The sequence below is a fragment of the Geotrypetes seraphini genome, chromosome 2 (assembly GCF_902459505.1).
Source record: "Geotrypetes seraphini chromosome 2, aGeoSer1.1, whole genome shotgun sequence".
Classification (NCBI taxonomy): domain Eukaryota; kingdom Metazoa; phylum Chordata; class Amphibia; order Gymnophiona; family Dermophiidae; genus Geotrypetes; species Geotrypetes seraphini.
The window spans coordinates 349,646,563-349,661,909 of record NC_047085.1 but is presented as its reverse complement, the minus strand read 5'-3'; the positions used below and the strand labels follow the sequence as shown (position 1 = coordinate 349,661,909).

The following is a 15,347-nucleotide window of genomic DNA, read 5'->3' as shown; positions in this document are numbered from 1 at the left end:
CCTCTCTCCCTTCCCCCTCCCTTTCTTTCTCTTTCTTTCTTTCTCTCTCTCTGCCCCCCTTTCTTTCCCTCTCCTTGCCCCCTTTCTTTCTCTCTCCCTGCCCCCTTTATTTATTTCCCTCTCTCCTCCCCCCCCCCCCCGCCGCCACAGCTAATGATTTCTCCAAGCCACCGCTGTCAATTTCTCCCTGCTTCCCTGACATGGTGAGCCCACAAGCCTTCCCCCCCCACCTCCCCCTCCTCCCCAATCACTGCCTGGCTGGCCTGGAACTTCCTCTCCGACATCAGCATTGACATCGGGGAGAAGGTTTATGAACCCACCACGTCGGGGAAGCAGGGAGAAAACAGACGACTACCACTGCCCAAAACAGAAGGAAAGGGGGGCCCTTGAAGCTGTGGGGCCCGAGGCAGCTGCCTTCTTTGCTCCCCCCCTAACACCGGCCCTGGGCCCAGGGGGTCCTAGTCTGCATTTTGGATGGGTGAGAAGGGAATGGGGGAGTTTGCACTGTCGGAGGGGTGGTGGGAGGGCTTGGAGTCACTTGCAAAAGGTAGGGGGATTGGAACTGAAGAGGGGATCAGAGGGCTTCTGCATACTGCTTTTGTTAAGCAGGTGTCAGCCAATATTCAGCTAAGTGTACGAAATTAGGGCTGCTGAAAAGCAATCCTAAATTCGTCCACTTAGCTCTGAGGATGCCAGCTCTGAATATTGCCTGTACCTGTATAACTGCTGGTTCCTACCCAACTCCGTCCTGTACCTCCCCTAGCCTGCCAGTCAGAGCCAATATTTAGTGGCACTGCCCAATTGTTTGCCACTGAATATCAGTGGTTGGGAAGCCATGAACAATGTAAGTGCAAAGGAGCCTCTTCTTCCTACTAAAATTCCTTTCAGTACTGGGCAGCATTCTGTGTCCTATCCAATTTGCCCATTCTTGCCATCCACTATCCCTTCCTGTCCCTTAGAGATTCAATGTACATGTCCCAAGCTTTCTTGAATTCAGATACACCTCGACTGGGAGACCGTTCCACAAATTCACCACTGGGTTACTCTTGAGTCTGTGTCCTTTCACCTTCATCCTATGCCACTCTCATTTCTGAGCTTCTTTTCAATTGAAAGACTCACCTTTTGTGCATTTAAACTGCAGAGGTATTTAAACATCTCTATCATATCTCCCCTGTACCACCTTTCTTACAAAGTATGCATATTGAGATCTTTTAAGTCTGTCCCCATATGGTTTATGACAAAGACCAGTGACCGTTTTAGTAGCTGCCCTCTGGACTGACTCTAGGTGGAAAAATTAAGAGGGGACAGATTCAGAACCAATGCTAGGAAGTTCTTCTTCACCCAAAGGGTGGTGGACACCTGGGATGCGCTTCCAGAGGGTGTAATAGGACAGAGTACGGTATTGGGGTTCAAGAAGGGATTAGATGATCTCCTGAAGGAAAAGGGGATAGAAGGGTATAGATAGAGGATTACTATACAGGTTCTGGACCTGATGGGCCGCCGCATGAGCAGACAGCTGGGCATGATGGACCTCTGGTCTGACCCAGAGGCACTGCTTATGTTCTTATGTTTTATCTTTTTGAAGATGTGGTTTCCAGAATTGTATACAATATTGTAAATGAGGCCTCACCAGAGGGCATCATTACCTACTTTTTCCTACTGGCCATTCCTCTCCCTATTCTCCCAAACATCCTTTTAGGGCTCCTTTTACGAAGCTGCGTTAGCAGTTTAACGCACGTAATAGCGTGCGCTAAACTGCCAGCCGCACTAGCCGCTACCGCCTCCTCTTGAGCAGGTGGTAGTTTTTCGGCTAGCGCGGGGGTTAGTGCGTGATGAAAAGTCACTCGCGCTGAAGCCGCTAATGTGGCTTCGTAAAAGGAGCCCTAAATCTTAGCTGTCAAAATTCTGGGCTGGTAGGGAGAGGAGGGCATTATGGTATGGATGAGCTAAAGGGTCAGATAGGGAATGGAGTGGACTGGCTCAAAGGGTGAGGGAGAAGGAGAGGCTGATGAGAGTTTGTGTATTTGTCTAGCTTTTGATTTGGCCACAAGAATCTTCCACAGGAATGTCCTGCTCTGCTCATGACTTTGATATGAACTGGTCACAACCAGCCATACTTTTCCTTTTTTTTGTCTGGGATGGATACGATGTGTGCTGAGTTCTTGTGTCAACACCCCAATCTTTTCAAAAACTGGTTCCTATGGGCATGGCTGTCTTAGACCCACTTGGGCTTCTCTGTTGCCTGTGGTAATTTTCCCTCCTTCCTCTGCCTTAATGAGCCCTGCACTGTACTAGTTTATTTACTGGTCAGGCCATAAGAACAAAGCAAATAAAGACAAGCAGCACTATTTTCCAATCTTCAAAAAGCCCGGTGTACCAGAGGAGAGTTTAGCATGGAAAATGCTCAAGTACGTGAGATTTTCACATTGGGCTTCTAGATTTCAAGCTTCCATGGAGAAAGTGAGGCAGATACCTTAACCCTAATCTCTTCACTTTCTTTTCACTTATTGGAAAGTCATTACTAATTATTTTTATTGAGTCATTACTGGCATTTAGATTTGGCAGAGGTGTGTGATGGCTGTAAATAGATGTTATCCTGTGTCTCAAGCAACTGAATCACAAATTCCCCCAGATGGGTTATTTGTAAATTGTTAACACCATTCTCAGAACATGGGTAACTTGGTTTTCCTTTAGAAAATAGTTAAGCTTTATTTGATATGCCACTAGGGTTACAAGATGTCTGGGGAAACCTGGGCATGTCCTCTTTTAGACCTGGGCATGTCCGGGTGCCTGGAGGGATTTCTGAAACTCGGCAGTTCGTCCAGGTTTTGAAAGGCCCTGAGCTTGGGGCCACATCTGGAAGGTCTCTGCATGTGTGCAGAAGTCGATGTGATGATGTCATATGCACGTACGTATGTGCGTGACATCATCACACCCACGTCCGTGCATGCACAGAGGTCTTTCAGACGCGGCTCCAAACTCGGAGAAGCAGACACAAGGTTCATGTGGGGGGCGGGGCTTGGGACAGAGTGGGGCAGGACTGGAGGCAAAATGGGGCAGGTCTGGAGGAGAAATGGGGTAGGGCTGGGCCAGGGCCGGGGGCCCTTTTTTTTTTCAAAAGAGGAAATCTGGTAACCCGATATACCACCAATCATAAAATATCTACACTTTTGAAATAAATAAATGGAGTACTGACAACAAGAAAGAATCAAACAAGAGGATCTCAGTTACAACATACAATGTATTCATAAACACTGTCAGTAACATAAATCCATTTTCCATTAAATAAAAGAAAGATTCTATATAGGTCAAACAAAGTTGGGCACTTATATTTGGGTACGGATCACTGATCCACACATATACTGATTAGCTAATTAGGTGCTAGCAATCAATAATTGGTGTTAACAAGTACTTAATTGACAGTAAATAGGAAGGCAGATCTGCCCAATGCCCTATTCCAGGGCTGCCCAAGTCCGGTCCTCGAGATCTACTGGCAGGCCAGGTTTTCTGGATATCCGCAATGAATATGCATGAGAGAGATTTGCATACCAAGAAGGCAGTGCAGGCAAATCTCTCTCATGCATGTTCATTGCGGATATCCAGAAAACCTGGCCTGCCAGTAGATCTCGAGGACTTGGGCAGCCCTGCCCTATTCTATAACACTTATACCTTAAGTCAGGGGTGTCCAATGTCGGTCCTCGAGGGCCGCAATCCAGTCGGGTTTTCAGGATTTCCCCAATGAATATGCATGAGATCTATTTGCATGCACTGCTTTCAATGCATATTCATTGGGGAAATCCTGAAAACCCGACTGGATTGCGGCCCTCGAGGACCGACATTGGACACCCCTGCCTTAAGTAGACCATTCAAAGACTTCGGCGGTGCCATTGTGTGTATTTAATTTTCACGCACAGACTGATGGCGCCCAGATCATTACCGGTCTTAGAGTTTTAATGATTTATTCTAATTTTTAAACTTTATTAATAAATTATTTAGTTTGAAGTTAATACTCATCTTTAGTACCAATACGGCTAGGGGGAGTCAAGTTCCAATGTGGGAATAGTTGAACCGGCCACATAAGGGGAACTTCCTTGAGACAGCTTTGGCGAAACATAGTTCTATGTCGAGACTCTCTCCCATTCGACTGATGGTTGTGAAAGCGACTCTCACACATGCGCAGAGCCGGCATGGAAAGTTCGAACAGCTAAGAAGCAAGAGAAGGCCCAAAAGCAGCCTCCTGCAACTCAACTGTTTGGGGCAGGAAACCTTTTTTTTTCTTTTAGTGGGCACAAATGCTGTGTGGGTTATATTGTGACAAACCCAGGTCTGTTTCGGGTTTTGGCCAAAACACACCTGAATCCGTACCGGGTTTTGCCCTAGTGAGCAGGAGTATTCACAGTGCACCTAGATGCAGGAGGGCTGATCAGGTGACCTGCCAATTGATTGATGAAGCTGACTTCTGCTCTGATACTGACATGGAGGTAGAAGAGACAGGGCAGGATAAGATTAAGAGAAAAAGCTCCACTCCATGCAGACCTGCCACTGTCAGAAAGCTTATTCAGTTTGAACAGCCTGTTAAAATTAGGACTAGGGAGAAACCTGCCTGTAATAGCAGGAAGCAAGCCGGTGTGTGGAAAACCGTTCCCCCACCTGCTCAGAGGGGGAGTGGTTATCCACAGGATATAATGAGGCTTCTGAGAACAGGAAGGGGGCACACAGGAGAGAAACAGACGGGAGAATGGGAAGTTGAGAAGAGGCAGTCTCTCTCAGACTGTCATATGCTTGAGGCAGACGAGTTACCTCTCATCTGGGATACTGGAGTACAACCAGAAGGAGAAGCCATGGAGGTGCAGAAAAGCTGTTTAGGAGCTGACACTCTGCCAACACCCATGGAGATACAGTAAGCCTGAGATTGGGATTTAATTTCTTTATGCTGCCAGCTTGTCTCTTTCCTGTTTGAAGCTAGTGCAAAAGCTCTCCTAGAAAGCCACATTTTGAGGCTTTCTGTAAAGCAGGAATGTATGTGTTTTCTGACAAACCATTTTGAATGTATTTCCTGTATGGTGATTCAGCTAGGAAATCCCGTTGGTCCTGCACAGCTGTGCCTGATTGCTACAGCAACGTTTAGAGGGAAACGTTTGCCTGATTTTGAACTCTGAATAATGCTGTGATTCTTATGTGTTCTGGATTGTTTGATAAAAGCATTACTTACCTGAATATTACTGCTCTGGTGAAGAGGACTGTATCTCTTAACTGATTAAAGTCCAGAAGCAGGAGACGATACATAAGGCAGTGCTGACCAAGATTCAACTGCCTGATTATATATTTTTGGAACCTTTTTGATTTCATGCAATATAAGTTAATCCTGAACTACAAGGCTGTTGCCTGTATTTTGGTTTATTCAACCAGTGGTTGAAATAAAGTGTATTTTTGTTTTGCCATCTCTGACTCAGATTCCTTTTTACCTTGCATACTTATAAGTTTTAGAATGTGCCTGTTTTAAAGACCTGAAGGATCCCTTAGTGGAAAGGGGCACGCCGGGTTTAAGCTGTGGTCACGTTCCCAGGTGCTTGCTGCGCCTTACAGGAGCCTGGGTTGTGACAATATACATACACAATATCTTCCCCATTAAAAAAAAAGCCCCAACCCCACCTCGTCGATGACTGCCTTCCCCAATGACCCGATCCTGGCCAATCACCACCTACTCATTGATACACTATCCTCGCTTGGATTTAAGGGCTCTGTTATCACATGGTTTTCTTCCTATCTTTCCCATCGCACCTTTAGCTTATGCTGTGGTGGATCCTCTTTCACTGCCATCCCGCTATTGGTTGATGTACGTCAGGGCTCTATCTTGGGACCACTTCTTTTTTCCATCTACACCTTTTCCATTGGTGCTCTAATTTCCTCCCATGGCTGTCAGTATCAACTCTATGCCGATGACTTACAGATCTATTTCTCTACATCTGAAATCTCAATGGACATTCAGTCCCGGGTTTCAACCTTCTTGTCTGATATCACTACCTGGATGTCTCACCGCCATCTAAAATTAGACTTGACCAAGACTCAGCTCCTTATCTTTCCACCTAAACCTGTCTCTCCTCTTCCCCTATTCTCTATTTCTGTGAGCAACACTCTCATCCTCCCTGTCTTGTAAGATTACCTTGGGGTAATCTTAATCTTTGATTCATCTTTCTCCTTCACATATCCAACAGACTGCCAAAACATGTCATTTCTTTCTCCACAATATCGTTAAAATCAGACCTTTCCTTTCTGAGTGCACTTTCAAGACCCTCATCCATACTCTTAACACCTCTTGCCTAGACTACTGCAACTTGCTTCACCTACTGCAACCTGCTTTGCTAAACCATCTCTCTCCCCTTCAATCTGTTCAGAACTCTGTTGCATGCCTCATATTCCATCACTGTCACTATGTTCACATTACCCCTCTTCTCAAATCACTTCATTGGCTCTTTATCCATTTCCGCATTTACAGTAATTCAAATTCTCCTACTGCAGCTCTTCAGTATCTGTCCTCTCTCCCTACACTTCCCACCCCACTCCATCCCCACATCGGGCACTCCGCTCATCAGTTAAGTCTCTCCTATCTGTACCCTACTCCTTTACAGCCAACTACAGATTCCATCCCTTCTACCTTGCTGCTCCACATGCCTGGAACAAACTACCTGACTCAGTACATCAAGCTCCATCTCTGGCAGTATTCAATTCCAAGCTCCAACCCAACTTTTAAGAACCAATATCTGTCTTATACCCTCTGTAATTCCTCCACCTATGGAAATTGATGCACCTTCTTGTCCAGTTATTCTGTCGTGACTAGATTGTAAGCTCTTTTGGTCAGGGACTGTCTCTTTTGTGTTTTGATGTACAGCGCTGCATATGTGTAGTAGTGCTATAGAAATGATTAGTCGTAGTGAGAACAGTTTTCTATAGGGCTTCCATATGGCTCCAGAAAAAAGGAGGACGGATTGAGACATCCCGGTTTTACTTCCATTGGAAGCAACGGAAGTAAGGATGACAGATTGAGACTTCTGGGTTTTACTTCCATTGCATGTCCACAAATTTGCAGTAAGCTTTCAGGAGCTAATGATGCTTTCAATTTCTGTCCCAGGATGGACAGAGTTATTTAAGATCTGTGCTGGGCAACACATTACTAATTGAAATCCTTTTCTGCATCAACTTCAGCTTAGCTAAAGTGTTCCTTCTTGCTTCAGTTCGCCAGAATCTACAAAACATTGTATTGTACTTGTCACCAGCAAATGCTGCAGACTTCTGAAGCAAATGAGTGTTTCTCAAAATGTCAGTTACAGCCTGCATTTGAAAATACCTTCTCAATCAAATCAGAAGCACAGTCCATTGTCTTATAACTATTATGATGTTTAACAGTACGAAATGCAAAAACATCTCAAGCTACAGAAAATGCATCTTCCAATCTGGTGTATTTTGCAAAAAGTCTGTTAATCTAGACCAGTGGTTCTTAACCTTGTTGGAGGTACTGAACCCCACCAGTTTCATATGCGTGTTCACCGAACCCTTCTTTATTGGAAAAATAAAATATGATTTTTACAAATTCAAAACATAGGTATACAGTGAGGGAAAAAATAATATCAATTTTGAAAACAAAAAAGTTCTCCTATATTTCAAATAATAATAACATAATAATGAAATTTACTGCAAATCAGTGTGACTTCTGCTGTTGCCTCTCAGAGACCAGTTCAGAAATGCGCGGCTTTACCTTGGCAAGTGCCACTCTCATGTCATTTTCGCAACAAAGTCTGTTCCTTTTCTTCGTTTTTATGTCCAGCATCCTCGAAAAGGATTGCGCGCTATATGAGTCGGAGGTGTGTTTTGACCTCCGCTGAACCCGCGAGACTGACTCACCGAACCCCTGGGGTTCGGTCGAACCCAGGTTAAGAACCACTGATCTAGACCAAGGGGTTGTAATCTTTTTTTGGTTCCTGTACCCCTTTACCTAATCAATGAAACCCTCTCACCTCCTTCTAAACTACATTTACTATGTTACATGTCCACTAATGACTACTGACAGCTTCATAAGTCACTAAGGCCCTGGTGCTCAAAGCTCTGACAAGAGGGTAAGAGATACCATGTTGGGAGCAATTTTTTTTAGCAGGTGATGCTCAGCACAGTAGCATGCAAACCATATGCATGCTATTTGTGCAGAGTAACCCCAGTAAAACATAGTCCCCTTTTCTCCCAAGAGATTTTGTATTTTATTATTATTGGCACCAATTTACATTTGCACACAGATTTTGCTGTATACCCAAGTCTTATTGCATGCATCCTGAAATATGGGCATGGATGGGTCAGGGGCATTCCCAGAAATTGCATGCAGTGTTATAGAATACTTGGGGGGGTCTGTGTCCAAATTGGGTGCTATGATTTACACTGGGTTTCAGCAGGCATAAGTCATAATGCCCAAGTTTAGGCACAACAATTGTCTTTATATGCTACTAGCTAATCACCCGGCGTTGCCCGGATATTTATTTATCCCAATCTTCCGCTCCATTCTATATAAAACACATGTCACCCCCACAGTATTTTTTCCCAGATAGTAAGTGATATGTATACCAAGTTTGGTTGAAATTTCTCCATGCAATTCAGAGTTATGCTGGAACATATACTGTTAAATGACTGTGTGATATCAATCCCCAAGCTTCACACAATTGGTCAAAGCCGCTCCATCTATATACTGTATATAAAATAGATGTATCTGTGTGTGTGACCCCCTTCCCACCCCCAAAGTATTTTTCCCCAGATTGTAAGTGATATGTATACCAAGTTTGGTTGAAATCTTTCCATGCGTTTCAGAGTTATGCTGGAACATATATACAGTTCTTTCTCAAATGGTCCAATCACTGTTTATACTTAGAGCAATAAGTAAACACACCTAATATCTTCACTCTAAGTTAGAATAAATTCTCATTCAATTCAATTATCTATGTTTATTTATATATATCTTCTTACATCAAAGACCTCGGAAACACCACTCCACCACACAATATATAATTTTCTTTGCGGATAGATTTAGGTGTCAACTCCTCATAGGTCTAGGCATAAGATTTCTTATTTTTTCATCATTATGGTTATAATTATCATTATAGATTTATAAATGTCTTTTAAATAATTTTTGATTTTTAAATATATATTTTTTCAACTTATCTCAATCATTGTGGATCTTATAATGCTTATGAGCAGTTTAAGTGGCTGGACCCGACATGTTTCACAACAGTTTCGTCAAGGATCAGCTCACTGCCGCTGTCATCTGACCCTCGTAAAAAGTTTTTAAGCAAGATCACATACATACACACATACACAGATTTATCTGATTTTATATATAGATATAGATTCTATTAAGGATGCTTATCCCGGAGGCTGAAGCAGTTTTGATTTAGAATATGATGTCTTGTTATAAAACTCCAATCTTCCTATGAAAGGCAATACTATAGTTCTCAGGTCACTTGGCAGGGGTTGGTACTCCACACACCCCTTAGCTCTGGGTCTTCATTAGGCAGGGAAAAGACAAGTTTTCAAAGCTCTATCTTGGTGATTTTCTCCTCTCCTGCACTTGTCCAGGATCCTATTCACTCACTCCAAGAAAATTTCAAATGTCCAGTCCATGCAGCTGTTCAAATAAAAGGATTTTACTAAGGGAATTTATCAGAACCAATAATATGAAACAGTTTTCTTATATAATCTATGTATGCACTGGGTGGATACAAAAAAAATACCGTTGGATCCTGAGACCCTTCTTTTCAGTCTCCATCGGAAAAAGGCCAGACAGGAACCTTCTTTTCTTGGGTTTCTACATGCCAGCTTCCAGCTCTCAGCCTCGCCATGCTCAGCCCACTTCTCCTTGATTTCTCAAATCTCTTAGTCTTCTAGGACAGGATTCTCAAAAACCCACATTAAAATGCGATGGTCTGCTAACTCAGCCGTTTTGTTAGTCAATCTAAAAAAGCGAGACAGTCTCAAAATATTGCTTATGCAAATGAGGTCGGCGGACAGCACTGAAGATTTGCTAAATTTGCATGTGCCCAACGCTGGTGATAGCGATGGGCACATGCGTAGAAAAATCGCTGTCAAATTAAAAAAAAAAAAAAACAAGAACACAACAACAGGAGGAAAGATGTTCAATCTCTCCCGCTGTCAACCAACAACCCCACCCCCTGCAGCGGGAGAGATACCCACACTCTCCCGCTGCCCTAAAATCCCTGACATGATGCAACACAACCCAACCTGACCCCCTCCCTCTGCAGAAGGAGAGATGCACACACTCTCCCGCTGCCCTAACATACCTGCCACAACGTGACCTAACCCGACCCCCCTCCCCCTGCAGCGGGAGATGCCCACTCTCCCCCACTGGAAAGTGACCCCCTCCCCCTTATCCACCCCCCCCCTCCCCCTTACCTCAAATAGATAACTCAGAGGGACACAGACTCCCACCTCCCACCTGCCTGTGTCACCTAAAATGGGCCTGAGGGTCTGTTTGATCCAGGTTGTATAAGGCCCCTACTATGGAAGGGGCCTTAAACAACTTGGGCCAATCAGACTCTCAGGCCCCTCCCCGGATGCACCAGGAAAGGTCCTAAGGCTCTGATTGGCACGGAAGCCCCATAGGAGGAACCTTATACAACCTGGGCCAATCACAGCCTCAGGCCCCTCCCCAGTGCATCCCTAATGCACCGGGGAGGGGAAGGCCCATTTTAGACAATGCAGGCAGCTGGGAGGAGGGAGTCCGCTTTCCTCTGGGTTATCTATTTGAGGTAAGGAGGAGGGGAAGGGGGTCACTGGCCAGCAGGGGAGAGTGGGAATCTCTCTCACTGCAAGGGGAGGGTGTCATGGCTGGGATTTTAGGGCAGCGGGAGAGTGTGGACATCTTTCCCGCTGCAGGGGGAGGGCATCATGTTGCGTCGTGACAGGAATTTTAGGGCAGCGGGAGATTGTGGCTGCGGGGGGGGGGTGTTTCACTGCCATTCCGGGGGAGGGTGTTCACCACTGCTGCTGCAGGGAAGGGGTATTGTGATGCAGTGGAGAGAATGGGCATCTCTCCCACTGCATCACAACACAGGGACTTTCTAGCAGTCTCTGACACTAACCGGCACCCCTGGACCAGTCACTTATTTTTGTCACTTAAAGCCAATGCCACTTTTTAAGAATCCACTGGAGGGGCTCATTTCAATGTTGAAGATCCATTTGCATGTCAGTGTCGGAGACTGCTAGAAGCCTCTCTAAAGACAGATAATCCGTCTGCATACAGGCTAAACCGCTGGAAAACAGTTTAGCGACAGCGTTAAAGTTTTGAGAATCTGGGCCCTAGTTTCTTGAGCCTTCCTCCAGAATCTATTGGCAACAGACTCCACGCCAGTTTCCAAAGTGAACCTCCTTTGGATCAATGACCCTCTACCTAGAGCCCAGTGCTTTTTCTTAACCATGGCATTCCCACGGAAGGAGAGAAAAAACCTAGTCCCTTCTCTCCCAAGGGGTTTTGAATTTAAAACTAAAACACCTCTAAAACAATGTACATTTGATGACCACTCACTGTTACCAGAACCTGAGGTAACTGCTAAATTTATTGCCCCCTTACATGTGGAATCACTAATTTTGTTTTCTATTAATATTCTCCTGTTAACTGACATTAGCATTTCATCATTTGTCTAACCAGAGTTATTCCTCGGTCATCCTTTCCAGAAACAAAATACTCTACATGGTAAGAGGACTTCTTTCACTTATAAACTAACTTCCTCTGTACTGAGAACACTGTGCAAATCAGAAAGTGACTCGAGTGTGTTACACTTTCATTTCATTTCTGAAGAAAGAGGATTGTTACAGAATTTGAAATTTCTTTTGAAAAGCCTCACTATTGTAAACCTAAGCAGGTTAGTCCTGGAAGAAGGAATTATCTTTATTTTTATCCTACAGAAAGGAAGTTCCTGGTGAGACGTAGCAGTGGTGGGACCTTTGCCTTATGAACACTTTGTTATTATTATGATCTTTATTGATAACAAAGTAAGAATGTTGCTAATTTTTCTCCTTCCTCTATAAATATTCATACATCTCCCTTTTCTCCAGGCATCTTTGATACTATTTATCTTGAATCTAGCAAGAGACCACTTGGCAAACACAAGCAGTGATAAAAATGGGAAGATATTTTAGCAGTCCTGTCCAAAAATAAGTCAACACATTAAGAAATACTAGTGTCACATTAGAACAGCAAAAATAAAATTAGCTAAGAGAAAAATCAGCAAAGTCCATGCGTAGACATGATGCCTTTATAAGGCTAACAAATGTTCAGAAATGCAAAAAGTCCCTTTCACAGGCTGTCAACATTCTGGCTAAGCATAATCAAGCCAGTCAATTTTATCATACCCAAGTTTCTCAAAAATAGTAGAAAAATACTAGTACAGGTAGACCCCAGGTTAAGAACGAGTTATGTTTTTAAAGCTGTTCTTAAGTCAGATTTGTATGTAACTCGGAACTTGTAGATGTTAAGATTCTTGCTGCTTATCTCTGCTCCCAACTGACAAAACACTTCCATCAAATTAATTATGGGGGCCAAAAAGTTTGATCATGTCACCCCGTTACTTCAAAAGGCACATTGGCTCCCTGTGGCACACCGCATTCTTTATAAATTATCTTTACTCATCTTTAAATCATTGCTATACAAAACTCCATCATTTATTTACAAAGTTTTAATTCCATATTCTTCTCAAAAAACTTTAAGATCGAATGAACAACTTTTATTGGTTATTCCCACCCTTAAAATGATTAATACACGAAGGCAATATATTTTTACCGTTACAGCACCACAAACTTGGAACTCTCTCCCACTTTACTTAAGACAGGAGAAAAATTTTGATAAATTTAAAAGCCAACTTAAGAGCTTTCTTTTTAAAGACGCTTTCAATATCTAATTGAAATGCCAATTGCTCTTTATAGCTGCCGTTTATTTTGTTCAATTGTGTATTATACTCCCAATAAACTATTTTGTTTTCCCTTTCCCTTTGTATATTACCCTTAAATGTTCTTCCTTTCCTATCATAAAATGTATTTCATTCCCTTCTATCCTAGTGTTTCCTGTTGTAATTTGTCTATTTTTATAAGATTTTTATATTTTTTATATATTGTTATTGTTTACCTTATATTTATAGTTTATGTACATCACTTAGTAACTGTGATAGGCGATCAATCAAATAACGAATAAACTTGAAACTTGAAACAAAAGGGGCAACTGTTCCTACCAGTATTCCCTCAAAGGTACAGCATGCACCCCCCCCCCCCCCCCCCCCCCCCCATTGTTCTTAATAAGGCCATGCATAATTCCTGAATCTGCTACAGCAGAAATGTAAGAGTCTATGCCACTGGAAATACTGGAAACCATCCCAGGATACTAAGGGAGCTCAGAGAGGTTCTGGCGAGTCCTATTAAGACTTGTTCAACAAATCTCTGGAGACGGGAGTGATTCCTGGGGATTGGAGGAGAGCGGATGTGGTCCCTATTCATAAAAGTGGTCACAGGGATGAAGCAGGAAACTACAGGCCGATGAGCCTCACTTCAGTTGTTGGAAAAATAATGGAAGTTTTGCTGAAAGAAAGGATAGTGTACTTCCTTGAATCTAATGGGTTACAGGATCCGAGGCAACATGGCTTTATAAAAGGTAAATCGTGCCAAACGAACCTGATTGAATTTTTTGATTGGGTGACCAGAGAGCTGGATCGAGGACATATGCTAGATGTAATTTACTTGGATTTCAGCAAAGCCTTTGATACAGTTCCTCATAGGAGGCTGTTGAACAAACTTGAAGGGCTGAAGTTAGGACCCAAAGTGGTGAACTGGGTCAGAAATTGGCTGTCGGACAGACGCCAGAGGGTGGTGGTTAATGGAAGTCGCTCGAAGGAAGGAAAGGTGACTAGTGGAGTCCCTCAGGGTTCGGTGCTGGGGCCAATCCTGTTCAATATGTATGTAAGTGACATTGCTGAAGGGTTAGAAGGAAAAGTGTGCCTTTTTGCAGATGATACCAAGATTTGTAACAGAGTAGACACCGAAGAAGGAGTGGAAAATATGAAAAAGGATCTGCAAAAGTTAGAGGAATGGTCTAATGCCTGGCAACTAAAATTCAATGCAAAGAAATGCAGAGTAATGCATTTGGGGATTAATAATAGGAAGGAACCGTATATGCTGGGAGGAGAGAAGCTGATATGCACGGACGGGGAGAGGGACCTTGGGGTGATAGTGTCCGAAGATCTAAAGGCGAAAAAACAGTGTGACAAGGCAGTGGCTGCTGCCAGAAGGATTCTGGGCTGTATAAAGAGAGGCGTAGTCAGTAGAAGGAAGAAGGTGTTGATGCCCCTGTACAGGTCATTGGTGAGGCCCCACTTGGAGTATTGTGTTCAGTTTTGGAGACCGTATCTGGCGAAAGACGTAAGAAGACTTGAGGCGGTCCAGAGGAGGGCGACGAAAATGATAGGAGGCTTGCGCCAGAAGACGTATGAGGAGAGACTGGAAGCCCTGAATATGTATACCCTAGAGGAAAGGAGAGACAGGGGAGATATGATTCAGATGTTCAAATACTTAAAGGGTATTAACGTAGAATAAAATCTTTTCCAGAGAAAGGAAAATGGTAAAACCAGAGGACATAATTTGAGGTTGAGGGGTGGTAGATTCAGGGGAAATGTTAGGAAATTCTACTTTACGGAGAGGGTGGTGGATGCCTGGAATGCGCTCCTGAGAGAGGTGGTGGAGAGTAAAACTGTGACTGAGTTCAAAGAAGCGTGGGATGAACACAGAAGATTTAGAATCAGAAAATAATATTAAAGATTGAACTAGGCCAGTTACTGGGCAGACTTGTACTTTCTGTGTCTGTGTATGGCCGTTTGGAGGAGGATGGGCAGGGGAGGGCTTCAATGGCTGGGAGGGTGTAGATGGGCTGGAGTAAGTCTTAACAGAGATTTCGGCAGTTGGAACCCAAGCACAGTACCGGGTAAAGCTTTGGATTCTTGCCCAGAAATAGCTAAGAAGAAAAAAAAAAAAATTTAAATTGAATCAGGTTGGGCAGACTAGATGGACCATTCGGGTCTTTATCTGCCGTCATCTACTATGTTACTATGTTACTGCTCAGTGAAATGAAAGAAGCCGCAACCACGAGTCGTACTTAAGTCAAGCGTCTGTAACGTAACCATTTTGAACTAGCTCCATGGTTCCAAACATGCGAAGCCTCACTCATTAGGCTTGTATTAGATGCAATTGCAGACTGTCACATTCTTACATACAAGGAGACTCTCCTCCTATGCGTGGTGGAGGGAGGGAGGAGA

The 15,347-nt window shown here is 43.7% G+C and overlaps 1 protein-coding gene across 3 annotated transcripts in view; it reads left to right on the top strand.

Annotated features, from left to right (window-relative positions):
- SUSD5 (sushi domain containing 5) overlaps positions 1 to 15,347 on the top strand; it is a 100,340-nt gene that overhangs the window by 30,064 nt on the left and 54,929 nt on the right. The window contains exon 1 of one of the 3 annotated variants that reach the window (XM_033930376.1): positions 4,671 to 4,900. The exons of the other annotated variants lie outside the window; for them this stretch is intronic. Within the exon in view, the coding sequence (XP_033786267.1) occupies positions 4,686 to 4,900 (215 nt within the window). The 5' untranslated portion in view covers positions 4,671 to 4,685. Of the gene's footprint in view, positions 1 to 4,670; positions 4,901 to 15,347 lie in introns of those variants that run through there. 3 annotated transcript variants of the gene reach the window in all.